This window comes from Argentina silus (assembly GCF_951799395.1).
Source record: "Argentina silus genome assembly, chromosome: X".
Lineage (NCBI taxonomy): Eukaryota > Metazoa > Chordata > Actinopteri > Argentiniformes > Argentinidae > Argentina > Argentina silus.
This window is the reverse complement of record NC_139653.1, coordinates 34,033,572-34,059,429: the sequence shown is the minus strand read 5'-3', so window position 1 is coordinate 34,059,429 and position 25,858 is coordinate 34,033,572. Positions and strand designations below refer to the sequence as shown.

At 43.9% G+C, this 25,858-nt stretch overlaps 2 protein-coding genes across 4 annotated transcripts in view; both read left to right on the top strand.

The window, feature by feature from the left end:
• The first annotated feature begins 75 nt into the window (after window positions 1–75).
• psmd2 (proteasome 26S subunit ubiquitin receptor, non-ATPase 2) lies at window positions 76–11,960 on the top strand. The gene is made up of 21 exons (XM_083695773.1): window positions 76–256; window positions 1,210–1,266; window positions 1,390–1,554; window positions 1,820–1,941; window positions 2,132–2,356; window positions 5,507–5,665; window positions 5,919–6,063; window positions 6,519–6,579; window positions 6,679–6,825; window positions 7,092–7,198; window positions 7,371–7,498; window positions 7,664–7,751; window positions 7,879–8,041; window positions 8,189–8,290; window positions 8,409–8,554; window positions 8,750–8,833; window positions 8,969–9,137; window positions 9,380–9,474; window positions 9,571–9,697; window positions 10,986–11,104; window positions 11,190–11,960. The coding sequence occupies exons 1-21, from the start codon at window positions 122–124 to the stop codon at window positions 11,370–11,372; spliced, it is 2,727 nt and encodes a 908-aa protein (XP_083551899.1). The 5' UTR covers window positions 76–121; the 3' UTR covers window positions 11,373–11,960.
• A 992-nt stretch (window positions 11,961–12,952) lies between these two features.
• The window catches only part of LOC310823069 (eukaryotic translation initiation factor 4 gamma 1-like), a 35,102-nt gene continuing 22,196 nt past the window's right edge, over window positions 12,953–25,858 (top strand). For 2 of the 3 annotated variants that reach the window (XM_083695771.1, XM_083695770.1), the window contains exons 1-6: window positions 12,953–13,039; window positions 20,549–20,627; window positions 20,739–20,848; window positions 20,956–21,039; window positions 22,420–22,596; window positions 23,467–23,557. In XM_083695771.1, coding sequence (XP_083551897.1) covers window positions 20,783–20,848; window positions 20,956–21,039; window positions 22,420–22,596; window positions 23,467–23,557 — 418 coding nt within the window. In that variant the 5' untranslated portion in view covers window positions 12,953–13,039; window positions 20,549–20,627; window positions 20,739–20,782. Of the gene's footprint in view, window positions 13,040–20,548; window positions 20,628–20,738; window positions 20,849–20,955; window positions 21,040–22,419; window positions 22,597–23,466; window positions 23,567–25,858 lie in introns of all 3 variants that reach the window. The other variant, XM_083695769.1, reaches the window with a different exon arrangement.

Sequence of the window (25,858 nt, the reverse complement as noted above, 5' to 3'; positions counted from 1 at the left end):
CCCAGCAGGTGGAGTTATAACAACATCAGATGACAAATTGCTACAAAACTGTCAAGAGGAAGCCGTGCTCTCCGGTTATTCAGACAATTCTGCAGCCGCGATAGTTCACAGAACAGCAAGTATGGAGGAAGCAAAAAACAAAGAGAAAAAGCAACCCGAAAAGACGGAGGAGAAAGAGAAGGAAAAGGAGAAAGAAAAGGAAAAAGGGCAGCAGGCCACAGGAAAGGATAAGGAGAAAAAAGAGGAGCAAGAACTGGTGAGATCCGACGATTCTCTCGAAATTCGTCAAAGGAAGCTTAGCAGCGTTTTTGCCTGAGTCACTGCCTACTGACTGGTTTACATCATGGATGAACAGGCCGAAAGCATTGCCATTCAAATAGAATTAGTTAGCCATATATACACACGAAAATAACGTTATTCGTAGCAATGTGCCAAAATCAAATGAAGTTAGCTAGCGATACAACATATCCTGGACCAGGTTGCTTGCCAACGGATCCTGATAGACTGGTCAAGTTAGCTAGTCAGCTAGATTGATATTAGCATTAGCTAGCTGCTGCAGTGCTAGCTTATATGTGCTGGTGTTGCGCTTACTAGCTAGTAGCCTAATGTCTTGACACAGCAACATGCTAGTGCTAGTAAGGAAGAAAGGCTGATTATTGTGAAGTTATGAATAACAACCGATAGATTCGTTATGGTTAGTTATAATGTTGTAAAAGGTACACATCCTACCTTGCAAGATTATAATGCTTAGTCACTAATAAATTACTCACCAATTTAGTAACTTAGTGAGTGAGTGCAATGTCAGCTAGCTAACATAGCTAGGTGATATCTGCTTATCAAAGTCATGGTGTTGACGATGTACTTCCAATGCTGTTTTATGCAGTGTAACCACCACATTTAAAGGGGCAAAACTGTATTTTACATGATATATAGCCGTCAAATCTTGACGAATATAACCTATAAATACCCCATGAACTTAGTCCAAATGCCGTACCAAAATATAAGCTTGTTTTTACTCCATTGATTGTTTGTAAACATCGTTATTGTAAACTAAAATTGTACACCTTTAAAAGATGGTCAAAACTATAATTTTGATCTCAGCTGTTTGAACCACAGATTGCTAATGATTAATATGATGATTAATATAGTGCACTGGGCTCAAGTATTAAGTGTGAGATCAGTTACAATGTTCCTCTTCTCCCTTCTCAGTCTGAAGAGGACAAACAGTTGCAAGAGGAGCTGGAGCTGATGGTAGAAAGACTGAGTGTGAGTATCACATCACAATGGCTACACTCCTAATATAAAGAAAGAAGCAAGATTTGTTGATTTATCCATTACTAAATGCATTTAACCTTCCCTTTATTCCCTCTCGTCTGCCCACACACACAGGAGGCAGACACCTCTCTGTACCGCCCTGCTCTGGAGGAGCTGCGTAGACAGATCCGCTCCTCCACCACCTCCATGACCTCTGTGCCCAAGCCCCTGAAGTTCCTGCGACCACACTATGCCAAGCTCAAAGAGATCTATGAGGGCATGGCACCTGGGGAGAACAAGGTAGGCTACATGAGAGGAACAATCATGTCCCTACAAGGGAGACTGCTGATGGGGAATGACAAAAGGGAGGGATTGGACAAGACTGTATCACTTAATGACTTACTTGCCTCGCTTCTTTGTGTTGATCCACCTGAGATGGCCTCCGTAGGTTTGCAAAAAGATCCTACCACCATCATATCTTTTCTGGACCAGAAAAGTGGAGTAAAGGAGACACAGACAGATTCAAGCAATTGAGGAAATGTTTTCCATACTGTTTTGTTTGCAGCACTTCTGTGCGGATGTGGTGTCTGTCCTCGCCATGACGATGAGTGGGGAGCGAGAGTGTCTGAAGTACCGTCTGCTGGGTTCACAGGAGGAACTGGCATCCTGGGGCCATGAATATGTCAGGTAGGATGTGACACAGAAATGCCGCAACACATGCATGTAGAAGTCATAAAATGGCAATCTGGCTGGAGGTAGCAGATATCCAATGAAAATGTGTACATTCTATACAGACTCCAGTGCTATAAAGACAGATTTCCTGGGCTATGTTTAAGGATCTTGTATACATTTCTGAACTCTGTGTGGATGTGTTCAGGCACCTGGCTGGTCAGGTGGCAAAGGAGTGGCAGGAGGTGGAGGAGAGTGATAAGGTGCAGCAGGAGACCCTGCTGAAGCTGGTGAAGGAGATCGTGCCCTATAACATGGCCCACAACGCAGAGCATGAAGCCTGCGACCTGCTGATGGAGATTGAGAGGCTGGAGATGTTGGAGCTCTACATTGACGACAATGCCTATGCCAAGGTCTGCCTCTACCTCACCAGGTAAGTGCTCAACACACACACACACACACACCCAGGGCATAACATTTACTTTTCAGTCTACCAGCCAAGGTGTCTGGTGGATAAGAAAATTCACCAGCCACTAAGATTTTTTACGAGACACATTTTCTTTTTCAAACCAACATTAAGGCAAAGATGAGAAAAAAAAACAGATTAGCATGGCTCCTGACGCATTGGAAATTGCTCCCTGCACAGAGCTAACCTCCTGTAGGCTTTAAGTTGGCGCCTATGCCATCATATCAAACTACCTCTAAATATTTTCTCTCACGCCATCGCGTGTAAGTTGCTGTCTTGTGCTGTCGTGTGGAGTTGAAGGTCAGGGGAAGTGTGAATGAGATGCGCTGCAGTCTACAGTCAGCTGGAGGCGTTGTCACAACTGTTGAATCAACAGTGACCATAATTGCAGATCGTGCCAGTTTTATTTTAAAATTGAAGCATAGTATTCGTGAACCTTTTGGCTGCCTGCCAAAGTGGCTGGTAAGATTTACAGATTTACCCGCCAATGCCAAAATCTACCGTCATTTGGCGGGGGGGGGGCGGGTGTTCATGTTACACTCTACTCGTTGCTCAATTTTTGACCCCGAAGGTGAATTTGAGTGCGGTATGGTCAGAATGTAAAAGTATTGTACACAACAATAAATGTCCATAATGTCCCTACGTAATGTTTGCCCTAAAACGACCTGCAGCTTGTGGAACTCAAAGGATTTGTGGTAGAGTGGAAGGAGGGAGAGTAGCAGATCAGCTCATGAAGGACTGAGAAGTGAGAAGAGGGACTAACTTGGACCAACTTCTGTTTTAAAAATGTCTATTTACTAGGGATGGGCATTCGACTAAATTGTCTTAGTCGATCGTCGGGAGAATTAACGATCGATTTTCAATTAATCATTAATATTTTTATATTAAAATTCACTATTTTATAGGCTATATTCAAAATGCAATGAAAATACAAAAACACAGCGTGTTTTCCTCATTGAGATCTTTATTACAAGATGAACAACTCTTGTGGCAGTTAAACTTACAAGATGAACAACTCTTGTGGCAGTTAAACCGGATCCGTTCAATTGAAGATACGCGCTGCTGTGCTCTAGCAGCGGAGCCTGCAGCTAAGCCGGTGCTTATAAACACAACTGACCCTCGTTTTTTTTTTTTAAATAATAATAATATTAAAAAAAAAAAACAATCATGTTGAACAATAACTTAACCAAAAATATATAATACTTAGGTCAGACAGGTTTTGCCAAATGTAACTCAAAACTATCAAAAAAGGCACCAAGTCGAGAAAGAGGGAGATTAGCCTACCCAACAATGAATTAGGCTTATTAACAAAGCTTCATAAAAAATAACCAGTAACTCGCATACAACTTCAGCACCAGTCTACTGATTTTTGTTGAGAAAGATGAGCATTGTCATGAACGCATGCAATAACTCGGTCTTCAAGTCCCCATTGCTCTACAGCTTCATTCATTTTCTCAGCGAGGCGGTCAGCTTTATGCCGGCCTGGCAGGCTTTCTGTGAGCAGGACCGCTGAGTTCATTTGCCAGTCATCACTGATGTAGTGGCACAACTCTTTCAGCTGTGCTTAATTCTTTTAACAGCTCTTGCTTTCGTTCTTCGTAGTGAGTTTCTAGCAGTCTGGTGATAGTACGTCGTGACGGAATGTGATATGCTGGTTCCAATAAGTCTATCAGTTTTCGAAAACCTTCTCCCTCAACAATCCTTAAGGGCAGCATATCCATCTCAATGAACTTGCAGATCCCTTGGGTAATTTTCTCTGCTCGTTGTGCATCGCAGCTCCTCCGTGCTAACACCGAGTTGATGCTAGGTTGAGACTGAGAGGAGGATGCACCGCCACTAACCAGGGTCGGATGCGCGTTGTTCAAGTGGTACATCATTTGAGTCGTGGCCGAGTTATACTTATAGACAGCTTTGCAGTGTTTGCAGTTAACTAAGTCATTTTTTAAAACAAAATGGTCCCACACCACACTTCGCCCTGACCTCTTCATGATTACATTTGAAATACACGGAAACTCGCAGGTAACTGAGTAGGCCTGTGGCGTTTTTTCAAATATTGCCCCCGTGTGGTAAAATTAAGCAATAAGCCCCAAGAGGCCGCGGGTTTCGCTGATTTTACAACAGGTAAGGGGAGTTGTTTGGCACGACGCGAAGCCTAGTTTCATCGACTAAAAAAAATGTCATCGACGAAATTCTAATGATCAATTAATCGATCGTCGATTAATCATGCCCATCCCTACTATTTACTCTCACTTTATTCTAGTTATTATGCATTCTCTCTCATCTAAATTAAGCTTAAAATGGGCAGCTTTTAACACAGGACAGCGCGGAGAAGCAGGAGGCATTAGCGGTATTTTGCGCAACACAAGGAATTTTCATCAAGACACGAGTCAGGGTTTTAGGATTCAGTGGGATTGATAAAGGATAGTAGCATATAAGCTACTGAGTAGGCTCTAGGACATGGGATGCATTTTTCTCCCATGCCATCCTCTACTCTGAATACATAACAGACTTCATTGCTATGGTTTGGCAGACAGGTAGGGCTGTTTGTGACTGTCTGAAGACTCACAATGACCGCTCAAAGAGGCTATACTGTAGACCTAGGGGATCCCCTCTATCTTTGGTGATAATGTATATGGCTACCTTTTAGGATTCAAGGCTTTAGATTGTAGGAAATGGCTGTAACGGGTATTTAAAAAAGAAAATGTGCTTCCAGAGAACCTCAACGTAACCAAGCAACTCAGCTAAAAGAGAAATATGTGCAAATTGCATATTTAATTGATTATTTTGTATGTTTTTATATTTTTCAGAACAAAGCACTGTTCACAATTACACTTGTAGAATAAAAATACTGTTCTCTCAGTCCAAACTTGCATCATTTAATTTGAGAAATTATCTTCGATGTTACAGTAGGCTTTCTTTTTAAACTAATGTAAATAAAAACATGGTTACTGGGCACATGAAGGTTATCTTACCGTCAATCTCATACCATGACACACACTCTCAAACAGAAAGGTTTCGCTCTCTGTTCGGAGAAAGCCATGTTGACATTAACCTGCACCTGAAGCGAAAAAAGGAAATTGCCTCTCTTACTGATCCTAAACTCATGTTCTCTCTCAGCTGTGTGAGCTATGTTCCCGAGCCAGAGAACTCAGCCCTGCTGAAGTGTTCACTGAACATCTTCAGGAAGTTTAACCGTTACCCAGAGGCCCTGAGGCTGGCCCTGATGCTCAATGATGTGGAGCTGGTGGAGAACATATTCACCTCCTGCAAGGACATGTAAGGACAGCAGTTTTATCTTTACTTAGAATTATTATTTATTATTATTACAACATTTTCAAGTACAATATGTGTATTCTTTTTAGTAGTGATTTAATTCCTTGTCACATTCAATATTAATGTGGCAAACCTTTTCAGCTTCAGTAAACTCACTTTACAGTTCAGTCCATCATACCTGAAATGATATATGGGAAAGTATGCAATTGTTTTTCTAATACATTCTTAATGTAAAATGTAATGTGCGTGTTGGCAGTGTGATCCAGAAGGAGATGGCCTTCATGCTGGGCAGGCACGGCATGTTCCTGGAGCTGAATGAGGACGTTGAGGACTATGAGGACCTGACAGAGATCATGTCCAATGTCCAGCTCAACAGCAACTTCCTGGCCTTGGCCCGAGAGGTGAGGGGGAGAGAGGGGGTTGAAGAAGGGAGAGAAATAGGAGGAATAGAGAATGTATGAGAGAGAAAGAGAGGTTAAAATAATAGGAGAAAGAGGAAGGGTTGACTTTTTTGTTATTGTTTGATAAGGCACTGAAGAAGAATGGGGTTATAGGTGTGGCAGAAAGTGTTTAGAGCACTAAGTAGGGAAGATGGAGTGGATTTCGCAGGAGGGTGAAGATGGAGAAATGAGTGAAGGTCTGACAGAGATGTGTTGAGGGGATGTTGAAACATTGGTGAATAAATGTCACAGCAATGAGTGATCAGCAAGGCTGATGGCTCAGGGAAAGAGAATAATAGTTGATGAGTCACAGTGAGGGGAGAAGTTGGATGAACGTCTGGACCTCACTGAAAGGCCTGCCTGTTTGTGGCTGTGACTCAGCATATCTCCTGACACACTTTTCCCTTCCTGTACAGTTGGACATCATGGAACCCAAAGTCCCTGATGACATCTACAAAACCCACCTGGAGAACAACAGTGAGTCCTCTCTCAATGCAGGCTAATTGGCCAATCATGTGATATTACACTTCTTTTCTCATCTCTCTTCCCCCTCTTCTTCTCTCCTCCCTCTGTCAGGGTTTGGAGGGAGCGGGTCCCAGGTGGACTCTGCTCGTATGAACCTGGCCTCCTCGTTTGTCAACGGGTTTGTTAACGCCGCCTTCGGACAAGACAAGCTGCTCACAGACGATGGCAACAAATGGCTGTACAAGAACAAGGACCATGGTGAGAGAGATGCACCCTCAGCTCCACACACACACATCCATCACTTTATCCCTCTTTTGTATTGTTTATGGTTCATGTTTAGTGTTGTTTAACTGTGTACATCTGTGGTATAAGATCAGATCTAAAATGCTTTTCCCAGCAGATCAGTTCAAACATTCTTCTCATTGATGAACTAAATGTATAGGCAAAGTGACAGACATATTTACTGTGCTGTTTTGTACAGATTTTGATGTGAGTGTTAATTGTATGTTGTGGTTTTTCCTCAGGTATGCTGAGTGCTGCAGCCTCCCTAGGGATGATCCTACTGTGGGATGTGGACGGTGGTCTGACACAGATAGACAAATACCTCTACTCCTCAGAGGACTACATCAAGGTCAGCTTTAACACTCACACCAGACTAAACAACACCCCCCAATCTAACCACCACTTAAACTACCAAACATCAAGCCTCTTCACCCCAACACCACGTTGACTCTTGAATAACCTTCAACTGCAAGCCCCAACCCCATTCAACACTTCTCTTGATTTCTCTCTCTCCTCTGCAGTCTGGTGCCCTCCTGGCCTGTGGTATTGTGAACTCTGGAGTGAGGAACGAATGTGACCCGGCCCTTGCTCTTCTGTCAGACTATGTCCTCCACAACAGCAATGTCATGCGGATAGGAGCCATCTTTGGGTGAGGAGACATAAGTCTAGTCTGAAATCCTCCCCAACTCAAATGTCAACATTTGAACACACAGAAAGAAAGAAAAGAGAAGATTTAAAACCTTAATTCAGATGTCTGTTAAGCAATGTGCCAGCCCTAAAATGTGTTTTTCCTGGATTTCCACCATCTCTTCAGGCTTGGCCTGGCGTATGCTGGCTCCAACCGTGAGGATGTCCTCTCACTGCTGCTGCCTGTCATGGGAGACTCCAAATCTAGCATGGAGGTAAGCTGTGTGTTTGCCACTGTGTTTGTGTGAGCCAGCTGTACACATCCACACACTACGAAACACTGCTCATAGTAGCAATAGTATGCAATGCAATAGTAGTAATGGTATGTTGCCTGTCTCACAGGTGGCAGGTGTGACGGCACTGGCGTGCGGTATGATCGCTGTGGGCTCCTGTAATGGTGATGTCACCTCCACCATTGTCCAGACCATCATGGAGAAGAGTGAGACTGAACTGAAAGACACATATGCCCGCTGGCTACCTCTGGGCCTGGGCCTCAACCACCTTGGTAAGAACGGAGGGGTTTACCCTGGTGCATCATGTGTTGGGATCTACGTAGCTCTTTTATGAGTGAAAGGAAACTATTGTAGTAGTTTTGTGGTTAAGCAAATCCTTACCCCTGACCTGGTTCTCTCATCTGTCTGTCTGCCCACAGGTAAAGGGGAGGCCATCGAGACCACCCTGGCAGCCCTGCAGGTGGTGCCCGAGCCTTTCCGCAGCTTTGCCAACACACTTGTAGACATCTGTGCCTACGCAGGTCAGTCACTTGGCCATTAGTCACCAGTGCCCGTCAGATGACTGGGCAACTCTGAAGTTGTCATTTTGTTTTCGTCTATCTATTCATCCCTCTCTCCTCTCCCATCCCTCCCTCACAGGCTCTGGGAATGTACTGAAGGTGCAGCAGCTGCTCCACATCTGTAGTGAACACTATGAAGCCAAGGAGAAGGAAGAGGACAAAGACAAGAAGGATAAGAAAGACAAGGAGAAGAAGGAGAGCGCAGCTGACATGGGCTCCCACCAGGTGTGCCCTATTCTACCCTTAGATACCTAGTAGTGGCTTGTACATTTGTACTGTTCTTCTTTTAGACTCAACATGATTTTTACATACTGATTTCTTTGATTTGAAACAATCTGTCGTGTTGTACTGGGCATAATGAAAAGGTATGCATTGAACGACCTGGTAGTGGACTAATCTCTGTTTTCTGCTGCCTTCTAGGGTGTGGCTGTCCTTGGTATTGCACTCATCGCTATGGGAGAAGAGATTGGCTCAGAGATGGCACTACGGACGTTTGGACACCTGGTTAGTATAGACTCTCTGACCTGTTATGTCCATTTAAACACTGTTTCTCAGAACATCATGTCTTACTCTCCCTTTTATCATGTTTCCCTTTCATTCTTGTTCCCCCCACCGATCTTCTCTCTCTCTCTCTCTCAGTTGCGGTATGGTGAACCCACTCTGAGGCGTGCTGTGCCCCTGGCCTTGGCTCTGATCTCAGTGTCTAACCCTCGCCTCAACATCTTGGACACACTCAGCAAGTTCTCCCATGACGCTGACCCTGAGGTCTCCCACAACTCCATCTTTGCCATGGGCATGGTGGGCAGTGGTGAGTGGGCCTTGGAACTGCCCACACAGGCGGTCTGACAACTGAGTGTAGTGACTTATTACCTAGTCAACAAGTATCTGATGTTTACTAACACAGTTTAAAATAAGGCTATTGACATATTAGCCTTACATACATAATAAGTCAGAAGGAACAACAGTCATTGTTGACCTTAAAGTGTTAGGCCCCTGCTGAGTGTCTTAAGTGCAGGTTGGTTGCCATAACAACCGACTCTCTCCTCACAGGCACAAACAACGCCCGCCTGGCTGCCATGCTGCGGCAGCTTGCACAGTACCATGCTAAAGACCCCAACAACCTCTTCATGGTCAGACTGGCACAGGTGGGTAGTGAGACAGACAGACTGTTTGCTTTCAGCTCCTAACAGTAATGTTTGTCTGTGTCCAGTCCTTACACCTGCTCTGTGCCTCCTATCCAGGGTCTAACACACCTGGGTAAAGGGACACTGACGCTGTGTCCCTACCACAGTGACAGGCAGCTGATGAGTCAGGTGGCCGTGGCCGGACTACTCACCGTCCTTGTTTCCTTCCTTGATGTCAAGAACAGTGAGTGTCTCTCCTACTAATACTCTCTTCCATCATCCCTCCCTTTGCCATTGTTTGTATATACCTCCATTGTTTTCCTCTTCTTTCTGGTTAGTGTTGAGGTCATTACCATTTCTTTTCAGTCAATTTCAAGTTTTCAGTCCAAGACATCAGACAATGGCGAGCAATTTCCATTCTTGAATTCATCTCCATTATTTACTCAGTTGAAATGGAATTGGCCCATACCAAGCTTGTTTTTTCATCTTCCTTTCTCATTTCTATAGCACACTCTCAGACATGGCACATTTGCATTGTATCATCATTTAGCAATATTGACCACTAATGACCACTAATAAGGCTCTGTCAAATGGGCAGTTTACAGGATAGGCTTATGGCTGGATGGTGAAGAGCTCTCTTCCACTCAGGGAATGTTAATGTGTTTGTGTATGTGATTGACTCTACATACAGTAATGAGAGAATTTGGCAGGGCTTGGAGAGGAAACATTAATGGCCCAGGGGATCAGAGGGCACATGGGACGTGGCTTCAGTTTGTCAGGAAAGAGTTGAGACTGGTATTATTTGGAGTGGAGTAGTCATTACCTCAGGATATTGGACAAAGCTAGCTAGCAAAATGGATAGTTAGCTGCCTGGTTATTATAATCATTTGTATGCTTTAGTTTGTTTTTCAATCGAATTTAAAGAAATTTAAACTAAAAGTATCTCTCTCCTCTTACTAAATAAATGTGTAAAGTTATATATTCGTCTCTTATGATGTATACTATCTCTCCAGAATGTTGCCAGAAAGAACTGCACCTACACATCAGTCAGTGAACTAGCTAGCCCCCCTGCGCACACACACACACACACACACACACACACACATACACAAAGTATGAGCTCATTGGATGATCAGGATGTCAGTTTACCATATTTGGTGTGAGCCCCGTGGTCTGGAGCCTGAAACTAATTGGAAAAAAAACAAAAACACAAATGAGTGGGACTTACGGAGGAGCAGTGAGACGGACCTGCCAATACTGTTTCCTCTATTCCCATTCAACTTGCAGTGCTATTTTTCAACCATTTGGAACCGCTGTAGGAGACCATAAAAAGTGGAAAATAATTAAACCGTGTGAGCTGTTTGGGTGCATTTTGTGCAGCAAATGTATAGTTTTTGTGTCAGGTTTTTATTTGATCAAAATTCAAGGGAGAACCAGCCTCCATCCTCAATGGACCAGGTCCACTGGTCAAAGTCAGTCTGTGTTTGCCTGTTGTTGATTGCGCCCACTGCTGTTTCCTCTTTGTCTGGCAGTAATCCTGGGGAAGTCCCACTACGTTCTCTATGGGCTGGTGGCAGCCATGCAACCACGTATGCTGGTCACCTTCGACGAGGAGTTGAGGCCGCTGCCTGTGTCTGTCAGGGTGGGACAGGTAAGGCCCATTCATACACAGTGTCGTAGGTCGACTGTAGAATGGACTCTGTCTCATGGTGTGTTTGTGTGTGATTCATCCACAGGCGGTCGATGTGGTGGGCCAAGCGGGTAAGCCCAAAGCCATCACAGGCTTCCAGACCCACACCACGCCAGTGCTCCTGGCCCATGGTGAGAGAGCAGAGTTGGCCACAGAGGAGTACCTCCCAGTCACCCCTATCCTGGAGGGCTTTGTTATCCTACGCAAGAACCCCAACTACGATGCCTAGAGTGATCCCCCCCCCCTCCCCCACCTTGCTTTTACCTGACCCCCAGTGTGCTAGCAGGTGTTGCCCTCCCTGGCTCTTTTTAGTCATCATATTTTACTACTTTATTCCATTTCTGAAAATAGCCAGGGAGGCCTACCCCACTTTATTTCTTGTCAATGGCCCAGCTTCTGTCATCTTTGAAAATGTGTGGTTGATGGTCTTGGTGGTCAGACTCATAAGATCAGGGTGGGTAAACTGGGACCTCATTCACTCTGTTTGGTGTCCTTATTCTAATTTAGCATCTGTTTATCCTGTATGTACTAAACCGGCTGTTTTATGCTCAACCAATCTACAACTGATCTAGGGTCAGCATTCAAGAGGGAAATGTTTGTGTTTGTGTTTACCACCACCCTGTTTCAGCCTCCAGGGGATGAGGAACAGAAGCTGAGTCCACACTGATACTTCAACTGTTTTCTCTTTTCCCAACATGTCTCCTTTTGTAATTAAAGCATGGAAAAATGTCTTCTTCATCCAGTTTCTTTTGGTTTTGTTACAGTATTGTAAAAGGTTAAAGCAAAAAAATAAAATAAACGTGTACGGTCCACATGGTGGAGTGGTGTATCACTATCTTTTGTCTCATGTCAGCGTTCAGTTCACTAGAGCTTAACTATGAGTATCAATAGGTTTATGCCATGTCTATAGATCAAAACATTTCTTCACCTACAGTACACACAGTAAAACATGTTATTTGATTTGATTTTTTATGCAAAACAAACAGTAGGCCCCTGGTGGTTCCAATTGTGGGAAAGCTTAAGATGCTACAGTGACAACTCTTCACTCTCCTATGGCGGGTGTCACAATGCCTGTGTTGCCATCATCTGGAACTTCTCACTCAGCAGTTGGCTAGATGGATGCTGTCCAGAGAGATGTGAGAGAGGGTCTCTCATGGATACAGACCGCACCCTTGCTGCTTGATAGAATTATTGGCCTCACAAGAAACACCAAGGGTGTGTTCTAATTCTCTACCTTTCACCCAGAGGTGTGCACTTCCCCTCCTGCATTGAAAAGCATTGGATTGTTGCTGGTATGGTGAGAGTTACCACCAGGTAGTGTATGAGTGCACACTTCAGGAGAAAATATGAATGCAACCCAATACTCGGGATAGAGGGTCACTGCAGAGACATCACCTGCTTACAGAAGTCTTACCCATGACATTTGTGATCATCAGAATGATATTGATCCTTGTACAGGTTCAGAGCTGTCTTCACTAGATTGTTGGAGGCAGATACTAAGGTTATGTGCTAAAGCTGGTTATAGTCAGACAATGGGCACATTAAAAGCATTGTAAAAGGGTTTTTTTACTCTTGAGAAACTCTTCAGACACTGACTTCACCCTCTGGCCACGCCCACACACGCGAACGTCATCGCGAGCAAGGCAGAAAATCAACGAGTCGAGTTGGCTAATACTAGCTGGTTTATGGGAGAAACAGAAGATAAGTGAATGCATTTGCGTTGATAGTCTCTGTTTCACTGACCAGCATTGTAAGTGTGGACTGTTTCAGCAGTTTATAAACTTATCAAATCACACTAGGAAACCCCGTCACATGACTACTGTGAGGGATTTACCGCTGTGATAAAGCCTACCGGCTTCCGGGACGATTCCGTCCGCCTGGACTCAGGAAAGAAAGGTAACGCAATGGTTTCCAGCTCTACTTTTTGGTAGCTCGCTAGCTAATTCACAACTGCAAGGAATCTACTGAAAATCCAGTAGATCCTTATGATGTTCACGCTGTACTTGAAGTTATTACCCAGTGCGCTAGTATTATTCACTGTGTTTGTTCCTCTATTTTGTACGTTTTTTTAGGGATTTAGCTAACCTTTGCTAGCTAGCTAATCGTGTCTCACTCGACCAACTCACCACCAAGGAAAATAACACCCCTTCCCAGTTTTAGGAGACCGCTAGCTAGCTATCTAGCTCAATTGTTAGCAGCTTGTAGTGCGAGGAAACGCCGAAGGAGAAACAAAAAGACATGAGAGTTTTCAAGACTAGAGCATTCCTTGCTGATTTCACGCTAGACCCTACCCTAGAGTCCCAATCTACTAAACTTACATTTCTGATAAGCAATATAGGTACTTGACGGATACTGTCCGTTGATTTGTTGTTGTTAGCGAGCTGACTGAAATTATAGCTGTTGTCACCTGGCTTGCGAATGCGTTTTGTCGCCTGGAGCCCAGTTCACCCCATAGCACCACTATCGGTGTTAAATGATTCGGTTTCGCTTGCTTATTTTATCTAATGTTATACTATTTGTATGACACGACGAGCCATGTCATCATCTTTGGGTTGTTGTGTTGTGTTGTGTTGATGATATGCAGAGCTAGATATCTACCGGTATGTTTTCATTCGTTGATGGTGGTCCGTCTGTGGTAGCTCCCTTTTTTATATATTATTCAATCACGGGGAATATTTTATACCAAGTTATACCAAGTCATGAAGAGTACGGTTTGTGTTGTGGCCTCAAATGCAACCACTGCTAGCCAGCTTGGTCGCTATGCCAGGTGGTGTGTACGTTGCAGCACACACTAGTCGATTAGCCGACGGACACCACCGATTTGACGTCTCTGGTATAGTTGACAGGTCCGCGGTGCGGGCAGGACAGGAGAGTCTTCGGTCAGAGCTGTTTCTGTACTTATCTGTAGCTAGATGTCAGTGGAAGGTGAGGGCGGCCGACACGTGTACTTTTTTGCTTGTTGATGTCTACTGCAACAGAAATGTACCTGGACCTGCATAAATCTGTCCGCAAGACTTTTGGCTATGATTGTGTGTTGTATGTTTCTTTGGTGCTACATCATCTCAGAAAGTGTAATACTGAATCTAAACATAACTAGCTATGTTATTGCTGTTGGTTGTGTTTGTGTTTGTTGGTTGTGTTTGTCTGGTAAGGAGGCTCCCTTCTCATGAATGCCTCATGCATGGTAATGTTTCAAGATGACACAGCAAAGGTGGCTGTGTACTGACGATGATTCTGACTCATGTTTATGCTTTTGTCGTCTGTATTCACTCAATCTATCTAGCTAACATGCATCTTCCGTTCAGTTCGTCCAAATAAATAATGTGCATCACTTGAACTAGCTCGCTTCTAGCCCATCTTTAGTTGTCGCCGTAATATTAATCACATGATGACCAAAGTTTGTAGAGGTAGGCATCTACTTGCGTTGGCAATGCTTAAAACCCAGTTATTGAGTCAAAATCTACAACGCTGTGATAAAGCAGGTGACGCAAGCACTAGACTAGTGCACACAAACGCCGAGTGCTGTCTGCGTTTGCATTGTACGCGGTAAAATGAAAGCAGGAACCACGTGGGAACTCCAGATTGCTAGTAGTAGGGGAAAGCTGAGTGACGAACATGGCGCGGCACAGCGTAGTAGCGTAGCCCATCACACGCCTTCACGTCTCACTTTACCGGAGATTGGGTGAATTAATGGTTTGAAATTGGGATATGCGGTCTTTTCAGTGGCGGCTGGTGCCGTTCAAGATTAGGTGGGACGATTTTTTGAATAACTATGGCCTTATTTCAATTACACCATATTGGATGACTGCATTCATATTCCATTTACCAAACTCAATGTAACATCCATAGGTTTAGATCGCTTACATATGAAGGTTTATAACGCAGGTGCAGTATAACATTGTTCTCGCGCCTCTTTTGGAAGTCTGGATAATTTTAGATTAGCCGATTTGGCTTGGATTGAACTGGGTGGAGCGATGGGAGAATGTGCTGAAACATTCAATACTGCCTTGCAAACTCTTCCCTGCATCTAGGTGATCATCACACACACCGTTCCTTCTCTCATCCACGCGCTCTTCTCCTCTCACCTTTTACCTTCGCCTCGGAACTTCAATGCACAACAGCTGTCAAAACAAAACCACGCACAAAAACCTTTGCACCACACACCATTGTCACCATATTAACAATAGTTAAGAAACTGATTCCTAACGCAGGTAGCCTACAAATCCAACCAATGTTTACAATCACGGAAAAATATAAAAAAACAATTCATAGAAAACAAAAGGTAATGACAATTGAGACAATAACCCTAACCCAAGCAGTTACACCGACGGGCCCCGGTGGCGATAAATTAATAAGATCAAAAGCTTACCTTGAATTGGAAGAGTTGCCGTTGGATAGCCTAGCTAGATAGGTAGCATAAGAAACATTAATCTGTGACTGAGTTAGGATGTTGAATAGGCTAAATTAGCTGCATTATTTAAGTAAGTGATTTAAGTAATAATATATATATTTTTTAAATAGCTAGCTCTCTTTCTGCTCCTTTTCCTTAGTTTAAAAAAAATGGATTTTTTTTTTTTCTCTCTCCTCAATATCTCCAGAATTTCGCGCCAGTCCAATGGTTACTTATTAGGGTGCTTACCCATCACGTGCTTGCCCAGGGTGAGTGTGCTTTGGTAATTAAGTTTCACTTCCTAATTTTATAAATCGTTCAGTCGGGTATTTCTCTAACATAGCATTAACATTTGATCCTAGTCAGATTTTGTAAGCTAATGCATCCGATAATGAGCACCGTCCACTTTACAGAGCGGTGCCGGCTTTTGAAAATGCCCCCATAATTTTAAAGGGGTACAAAGAAATAATGTGGTAAATTAGCTAGATTCTCCAGTTTTTTTATGTTCTTACAGGTTGCCTAATAAAATAGTTGTGAGAATTATCCATCTGATTTCTTTATCAAGTGTTTACTTGCTAGACAGGTAGGGGGAGAGGCAAGTGCAGCAAGGGAGAGATGAAAGAGGAGTCGAGAGGGCAGAAGGAGAGGAGGAGGAGTAGAAAGAGGAGAGAGACTGCCTTTGTCTGGGAAGCACAGACTGTCAGGATGGGACCCCAAATGGGTAGATCTTCCCAGGCTTAAGCTCTACCACACTGATCATGGTGAGTCTATTCCGCATTACACCATGTCTTAAATGGCAATACATATGTTCTAAAATGAGTGTCATTTGAATTCAAGTATTGAGTCCTCTAAATTGACATTCGCCCCAACCCAGTTCTCGGTCTGTCAGCATGTGTGCACGCCTCCCCAACCCCCGGTGAGGTGCTACGCGCACGCGCAATTGAAGTAACTCGCAATTCAAAACCTTGACCCCGACTGCTGTTAAAAAAAATATCCATGGTTGCTTATTGAGTGAAATATCAATCAGAATCAGGCAAAAACCTTAGACTTACCAACATTTAACAGTTTGTAAGATCATAAAAAAAGAAAAAGCACTAGTGAGCTCAGCAATCACAAACAGGCTGGTAGGCCAAGGAAGACACTACAGTGGATGACCGAAGAATGCTCACCATAATTAAGAAAAAACCCAAAACAACTGTGAGATCAGGAACACTCTCCAGGAAGTAGGCGTGAATGTCAGACTACCATCCGCAGAATACAACACACAGAACTACAGAGGCTTCACTGCAAGGTGCAAACCACTAGTCTAGTTATCCACAAACAGGATGGTCAGTTTACAGTTTGCTAAAAAGGATGCAGAGGTCTGGAAAGCAGTCTTTTGGGCAGATAAGACATATCTTATGTACCAGAGTAATTCCAAACTTTCCTCTTGCAGAAACAATTATCTGCCCAAGATTTACAGCGTACCACCTCATCTGTGAAACATGGTGGAGGGGGTGTTAATGTTACAGCATGGATAACTGCCACAAGAACTGGCCAACTTGTCTCAATTGATGTTACTGCTGACAGCAGCAGCAGAATGAATTCTGAAGAGTACAGAAACATCTTGTCTGCTCGAGTACAAGCAAATGCCTCCAAATTCATTGGATGGTGCTTCATCATACAATAAGACAATGACCTCAAACAGACTGCCATAGCTAATAGGAAGTTTTTTCCAGGGCCAAAAAGTGGAAAGTTCTTGACTGGCCAAGTCAATCTTCAGATTAAAATCCAATTGAACATGCATTTCATTTCCTGATAAGATTTTAGACAAAAAAACAAAACAAACAACTGAAGATGGCTGCAATACTGGCTGGGTACTCAATGGGTCGCAGACTTTAGGCAGTTATTGCATGCAAAGGATTGTTGACCAAATACAAAACATGAGTACTTTATTTGGACATTATGATTTTTCCCCAATACTTTTGGAGCCCTGAAATAGGGGGAGTATGTTTTAAAAAATGTTGTACTTTCTAAATGGTGAACCCAATCTGAAAAACACCCATTCAATTAAAGTTGAGAACCTCTACTTTGAGCCCATAGTAAATGTTTGTTTCAAATTCAAACTGTTGGCATGTAGAGCTAAAAGAAGACAAAATGCTTCCTCTTTCCAATACTACTGGAGAGTCACTGTATATTCTAGACAAGTTCGGTTACTTTGATTTTATGAAGAATATAGGGACAAGTTGATGATTAGGCAGTAGGTTCCCATGTTCTCAATGAGGCAAAAAGGGGTGTGTGGCCATTCTAGTCTGTTAACTGGAGTTTTGTTGCATTTTGGGAAGTAGCTGAGAGTTGGGACTCTCTCTTAGCTGTGAACCCGGGTGTCAGAAATGGATGCCGTGGTCAAGTCCCGGCTGAAGATCCGACCGCATGGAAGAGTCTGTGACGACAGTAAGAGAAGAATGAACGATACGACGGGAAACATTGGGGTTAACTCCACAATCAGATACAGGCCTAGATCGTGTTAGTCCTCTGTCAGATGTTATCTGATGCCTTAGGTTTAAACAACTCTGTGACCCAACCAGCAATGATAACAGCGTAATAGTGAGTGGTGGTAATAGTGTGACTACAGGTTTGTAGTCAGTATTATCTGTAGGCTACCAACAGCTATGCCAATTTCAACTTTGCCTACAAAAATGGGGTGCACCTACACTGACCACTCACAGTTCACAGTAAAGTAGACTTACAATGTTAACTCATTAACACACATTTGTGTATGGACACGCCTGCCTACTTTACTCCACACTAATAAAACAATGTGTCATTGATTACTCCTGTCCACATCAAGCACCCTTGGTGTTTTTCTAATCCACTCAGTTTTGCTCACTTTGGCAGGTTAGGCCTATAGCCTAGATATGTAGAGACATTATAGCCACAGTATAATGTAGAATGACAAAAAGACTAGGAAATGAGTTAAATTAATGGCTTAGGCTGCATTTCTTCTTACTATGCATTCAACATACCAACGGAGACTTGGGCTAGACAGACAGTAGTTCAGATTAGCCTATTCAACAGCAATCAGTAAGGCTTTGCAGTTCACAGAGTTTTGGTAAGTACATTGGAGAGAGGAGAAACAGGCTGTTGAGATGCTGTCACTTGATCTTATTTTGTCTCCTATCTTCTTAAACTTTTATGATTTCTGGAAGAAATAAGAATACTGTCTTATCGTCTGTCCACTTGTGTTTGTTGTCCCCCACAATGAAATCGGGGAGGGGACTATGGATCGTTCTCTGTCCGTGCATATGTCACAGAATTCTGTCAGTTCATGTGTCACACACTTTATCTCCGACACCACTGGGACAATTTTGACAACTTGGGTGAATGATGCGTCTTGCCATACAGATGCAACATTTACAAAATTACAGTAATTGCCCCAATTTTGACACAATTTGGGTGAATGACGCATCTTGCCATAGAGATTGTTAGGAGTTTCATTTCATGATGGTGCGGCTAAAGTGATAGGTTGTTATCATTTAAAACCTCATAATGGGGTGTAAAGAGGAGAGAGCACCTTGGACCACACCTTTTGGCTAATTGACTGTTTTCAAATTGTATAGTCAAATCCTTGGAAATTAATCAAATAAACACTAAGCTCTGGTAACTTTGCAGCCTACCTGAAATCCGTGGACTGCCTTCAAATAAACGCAAAGCTGTCAGAAGCAAGACTGATAATGAATCAAAAAAGCGTGACGTGTTTCGGTCACTTTTCAGTCATACATTTGTGCGTTTGAATCTAGGCAGTTAGCCTACTCTGACCTTACATGCACTATTGTGTAAATCATATGTGAACAATGCTGGAGTATTGGAGGCTGGGAAATTAAATCATAAAGCACAGGCCTATGACTCACTTGTTCCTATGAATTGGCTGCTGAATCATACTGAGGAACAGAGTTAAGTAGCAGGCTAGCAGTGCAGTAGCCCAGCCATGTAGTTTGAAATGTTTAGTACACTTTCCATGCTACCATTCATATCCACACACCTATGAGTTTACATTTTAGACCTAGACTTAATCACTTGTGCACATTAGGTCAGGAGGGGCATTTTGGGGTTATGCAACAGTCCCTGTAGTGCTAATGGTTGAGCATAAATACCCCCACCCCTCTGCTGGGTGAAAAGCCAGCTCAGATGACTGGGCCTGGTGTGTGTGTTCTTGACTTACTCCCTACCCCCATCTCTCACACACCACAGGCACCACCACCCCTACCTCCTACCTCGGGTCTCCTGGGCTACCCAGGGTCAGTTCTGCAGTGCAGCACTATTGGTGTGGGAGTTAGTTAGTTTATATATACATTGACTTGCACAAGTTTGCATGCCTGTCTCTAATACAATGCTGCCAGTGTGTTAGAGGTGAGTGAACTTTTAGTCCTAGGCCAGTTGACAAAGAACTCAACTCTATAATGGAGCTGTTACCCCCTGCCTCTTAGCCCACTACTTTAGAGCGGAGAAATGTTGAGGCGGTGTGTGAGGGAGAGCAGGACCATCTTTTAGCCCTCAGTGCCCAGTCGGCACAACCCTCTGAGGTTTAAACCCCCCTGTTGATGTGTCCCCGCAGTGCCTCTCTTCTGAGACACAGGTTGTGGTAGTCGGTGAAATATTTAAGTGTTTTAGCTTAGGCACGTATTCTCCTGTTTATATGAAAAGCGCTGGATTTATGCACTGTCATGTGCTTTCCCTCCTCTCTCTGTTGTGAGACACAATCAGTGTTGTGATGACTATGCCCTTCTGATGAAAGAGTGATTTCCCATCTTAAACACCCCGACTCAGCATGACTCAGGCATTTTCCTTCACTGTGTGAGAGGGTGGGTCAGAAATAGTGTGTACTTACTTACTTGCTGTATTGTATTGAATAAACAGACAACTTGGTTAAGTACACACCATACTCTACTAGACATCTCTAATTATAATTTCTGTCATATCTACATCCTCAGGCACTTTCAACATGTCAGTTGTGCATGTCTCTATTTCTCACACAGGGTGATTGGAGGACAAATCACTACATTGGAACGCCGCAGAACCCTGTTCCCGTGCTTGGGACCAAACACGGTTCAAAGTGTGAGTGTCGCACAGCAGGAGCCTGATAACAACCCTTGTAGTCTGTTGTGCTCTAACTCTCCCTTTTAGTCCAGAACTGACTCTCCCTCCCTCCGTTTCTCCCGTTCACAGATTTCTGTATAGGTCCATAGTCCCCCCATGCAGAACCACATGAAATGAATAAAGCACAACAACCTATTACAGGACCCCCCCACCCTTCCCCCTCCCCTGGACTCTTGCAGGTAATCCCCCTGTAACAGAATCACATCAATGTTTGTCAAACCAGTTACCTTGCTCTTGATCAGTCTCTCCCTCAATTCCTCCTCTCCTCTCATTCCCTCTTTTGCAGCCCACATTCCCCCCCAGACAGCTCCCCTCTGTTGTTTTTGCCACCCCGCCTCCACAAATGAACCAAACGCCACAAATCAGACAGGTACGCCTTCGCCTCACATCACTACTACTACTACTACTACTCTAGCTCTGAATCCTCCACTGTTGTTCTGCTAAATGCCTGCCTGTCTGTCAGTTTGTCTATGGAAGATGGTTGTCTCTGGTGCTCCCCATCTGCTCTCTGACCTTTGTTCTGTCTTACTCTCCTTTTCTAGTTTGCCCCAGGGCCCCGTGCTTTACATCAACAGGTACTAACAGCCTAACAAGGCACTGGGGTGGGTTGACTTGTGGAGGGGGCGCGGCGGGGGGGGGTAGAACTAAAAGACTGTTACCAGTAAAGGGTTTTGAAACGATTGGGTGCCAATGTACTGACTCACTGTATGTTACGTCGCTATTCTCCCCCACATGGATTTATTTAAAAGCATAGGATTGGTGTAAGCATGGGCTTGAGGGAGTTTCCACCATATCTCTTATGCCAGGCCATTCCCTTTAAAATCATGTGGCAGAGTGGACAAGTGCACACCTACTGTAGCACTTAAAATACACAACACAAATCCAAGAGCATGTCGTATAGCTTAGAGCATGGTCCTCTGTGGCTCAGTTGGTAGAGCATGGCGGTAACAAAGCTAAGGTTGTGGGTTTGATTCCAGCTGGGACCATATATACTGAAATGTGTACACTCATATACTGCAATGTAAGTCGCTTTGGATAAAAGCGTCAGCTAAATGGTGCATATTATAGGCCTGTACAAATACACCACTTGGCCTTCCCACACAGACATTCACTCTTTAAAACACACCAGCATCTTCCTTACAGACTGTTGAGATGGCCTCCATCTTTGCATGCTGCTGGTTAAACTACTGCCTGGCTGTAGTTGGAGGGTGGAGTAGCTGCTCTGACTGTCAACTTAACTGACTGTGCTGCTCTCACTCCCTTTCTTCCCCTCTTCTGTCTTTTGCTTCCCATTGTGTGTGCATGTGTGGTGTGTGTGATGTGCTGCTGAAGGGAGGATTCAGGTCACTGCAGGTAGCACTCCTCCTCTTCTTCTTTCCTGGCGGAGCCTGTCGTAGTTGGCTGTGTTCCTGTTCTCGTCATTCTTTTGGCTAAAGTTTCCTCCTAGAGAAACAGCAGAATGTTAATGAAGAAACCCAGAACAAACCAGTATTAGCTTGCTTTTTTTCCTTTTTTTGCGGTTTGGTCAACATGCTCCCAGTAGGAACAGTGTCTGACTGACAAATAATTGTAGTACGTCATGTTAACCTAACTGGCAGAGTACAGCAATGGAGTTGGTCGTCTTTTTTTTTTTAAAGCTAGTTTTAAATGTAGTTATTCAAGGTTATCATTACAATACAAGAGGCTTAAGAGAGGCACCGGACACCCCTTCTCTCTCTCCTCGTCTCTCTCTCTCCTTGTCTCTCTCCAGCCGTACTACACCCGGCCAAGTCTTCCCAGTAATGCCCCACGGGTCCCACCCAGCAGCACGCCACGGCCCGTGGCGCCCACTCATGTCTACCAGCCAGGCACCCAGATGATGATGATCCCCCAGCAGCAGATTTCCTTCCCCAACACCCAGGGCCCCGCCTACTTCATATCTGGACAGGTAACTACTAAAATCAATAAACTAATCAAGTCTTAAGATTAAAGTGCTCCATCTTTCCCACTTCACCCAAGTGACCTGGGGAGGCAGTTCATCATCATATCAAACACAGTCTGCATACTCTTACGACTTAAGTCAAAACATACATGTAGGCTAGTTTACCAAACTACTAGGCAGCCGTAGCTCTCTCGACTAGGCGAGGGTAGCGTTAACAAGTGGCTGGCTAGTGGTGTTCTGAAAGTGTTTATTTTTTCTGGTTTCTTCAAGGAACTGGTACAGTGTGGTTTACAAATGAACCAACTGTAACATGAGTGGCAACCAATGACAGTGTGGCAGCCTCATTTTAAGAGTGCCACACAGCCCCTCTCCCCCCCCCCCCTCTCTCAGGGAGGGCCCACATGGTGTGGTTTGACTCCCCCTGGTGCCCCCCTCGCCCAGGGACAGATTCTGCTGAGTGGCCTTGCCTCTACAGTATGTGGGCTATGTTGAGACAAAAGCCCCCCTCCCCACAGCCAGTGGATCAGCTGACCCTCCAGTCCCTTCCTGATTGTGCAACGCTTAAAAGCACTGCAGAGAGAAAGGAGGTTACTGCGGGAGAGAGGCAGGTAGAGAATTATACGTTAGAGATATTAGAGAGGGTGGCTTGCCATAGCTTGTTAGCTCTCTTCAAACCAGCCAAAAGTGTTTGAGGGGAAAGAAAGGTGTGTGTGTGTGTGTGTGTCAGTGTATTTTTTTGTGTGCATCTTTGTGTTCTTCTGTCTTGAGCTATATCTTGAAAAAATCATGGCTAAGGAACGCAACTAATTCTGTTATGTATGTATGTATGTTTCGATTTTATTGTCACTTGACCATTCTGAAATTCCCCCCCCCCAGTACCGGTCGACATACGTGGCTACTACCCAGCAGTACCAGGTCCCGACGGGCACCCCAGGCTTCTACCCCGGCACCAGCCCAGCTGAATATGGTACATATGGTAAGAGGCTCTGTTTAGGGCCTTGTCTACCGATAACCCAAACCTACAACATGCTACCATTCTCCTCTGGACTGGCTGACACAAACACACCGCCCTCTATTGGAAATTGTGCTTCAGTGCAGGAGCTATTGTGAACTGAATGCTTGGCCTGAAAAAAACGTTGGTGACTGCTCACAGGCCTGTGAGCTATGTGGTGCTTAGTCAGTCTGTTTTGACTAAGGCAATCCCCTGTCAGAATGGACAGTCTAAATATGGGTGATTACTGTAATTTATCATGTTTTAAAATTTTACACAAGAATAGTGAAGATGACCAATCTTGTTCTCTGTAGAATTTAAACTCTAAAACTTTTCAGAGAGAGGATTGTTGAATTTGTGTGGATACATAAGTGTATGTATTTGTATATTTGTGGATGTCTGTCAGATAGGGGAGATGGTGAGCAGTGTGTTTGGGCGGTTGTGATAGATATCCAATTACACAGAGCTGGTTCGATGTCGCATAGATCTGGAGTCTTAGGGCTAGAGATCTTTATTCCCCTGACCTGTTGGAACGTTTGGTAGAGTGAGAAACTTTCCCCCCCCGTCTCCTAGTGGTGCCAGCGTTATGGTTTTAGCTAGCTGGAGATGTGAGCACAGTACACTTTCAGTGACACACACACTTGCCATACTTGCATTCTCACAATCTGTTACGCATGCATTAAATCCCAGCCTAGTCATGTGCTCACGCTCACTTTGACAAAGATTTACTGATTCTCAAGCTCTTGCACGTGGCACACTCTCTCACACACACTTGATATGACAGACTCACACCGACATGCTCCTTCACAGTAATTCACACTGTCTGTCTTAGGGTTAAGGACAGTGGCAAACAGTGCCCCTTCTTGTCTTGGTTGAGTGTGTTTTGAGGGAGTAGCAGTGCTAAGTTGATTTGGAACAGGAATGTTTTTGGGCCTGCTCCAGCCCACTGGCCAAGAGCAAGTGAAAGGAAGGTTGAGTTGTTTGGTTCAGGACAGTACTGCTTCTCCCATGTGAGGCTTAACTAGCTGGTCTTCTCGAAGTTTGTCACACTGCCTCCTCTCAGCTCAAAGCTACTAAGGCCCTGTTCCATTTTGGTCCCTAGCCTCTCAACTAGTCTGAAAGTCCTGTCAGAATGAACAAAAAAGCAGGGGTGAAAGAGTTGGGGAGAGAAATTGAACAGGGCCTATGCAGAGAAGTTATGATCATTCCTGAAATGGTTCCCCCTTTCCTGTCTGCATCCATGCACCGTATGTGGCATATAAGTATATGATTCAGTTTGGTGTTGCGATGCAACTGTTCCTTCAGCTATGATATTTAGGGCCAGATCTTCTCAATCTTTGTGGTGACACATACCCAAGTCTGAATAAAATGTCTGTTCTGATATTCTTACAGTAGTACTATATAGTGGCACAAAATCATTTTACGCATGTGATGAGAGGAAAGCCTAGACCTCAGCTTTTGTGCATCTTAGTCAATACATATGCATTCGTGGGAGTTTCAATGAGACGACAGTAAATTTGAGGAGGAGATGGGTGCTAATCGTTGCGAATGAGCCACCACCTGTGATTTACCAAGGTTGACAGCTCCAACTTTATTGGTGATTGTGTGTGGTACTGTATTTACTGTGTATGAAAAGTAGGTCTTAAAATGATTCCAGCACATACATGGCCAATACAGAAAAGTGATTTCTCTTTCAAATGTAAAAAAAAACGTCATAGGAACATACAGAAGGCTGAGTCATGTCTTTACAGATTACATGTAATTAAGGATGAGCGAATTACGGAACAGCTGGTTATTTCACATTGAGAGAGGAAGATTTAAGGAAGGACTGGTAACATACCAGCATTTGATTTGTGTTTTAACACTAGAATCGCCAGGATTTCATATCTGTGCCTAACTGCTATAATGATTTGATTGTAAGAATTTAGACTGTGTGATGGGCTATCTCATCAATCGCAAAAATAATGCTGTATTCAATCATTAATTGTTGTATCAAGGCAGGCTATTAGAAAAGTCAAGGCCAAATATCCTGCTATGAACCTGTACGTCTACTTCATTGACGTTTTCCCTCTCTTTTTCAAACTTTCGTTTAGGCGTAGGCCTATATTCTTAGTTGTGTTTAAAAACATGAACATTTACAAATAGGAAAACAGAATGTATAAGAAACAGTGGCAGAACTGTAACTCCAAGTAGGTGTGCCTGATTGGAAAGGTTAATTCCAGACGATTCAATTTAATTTACTGTTGCAAGTGTATGTATGCATGTAGAGTAGGCCAG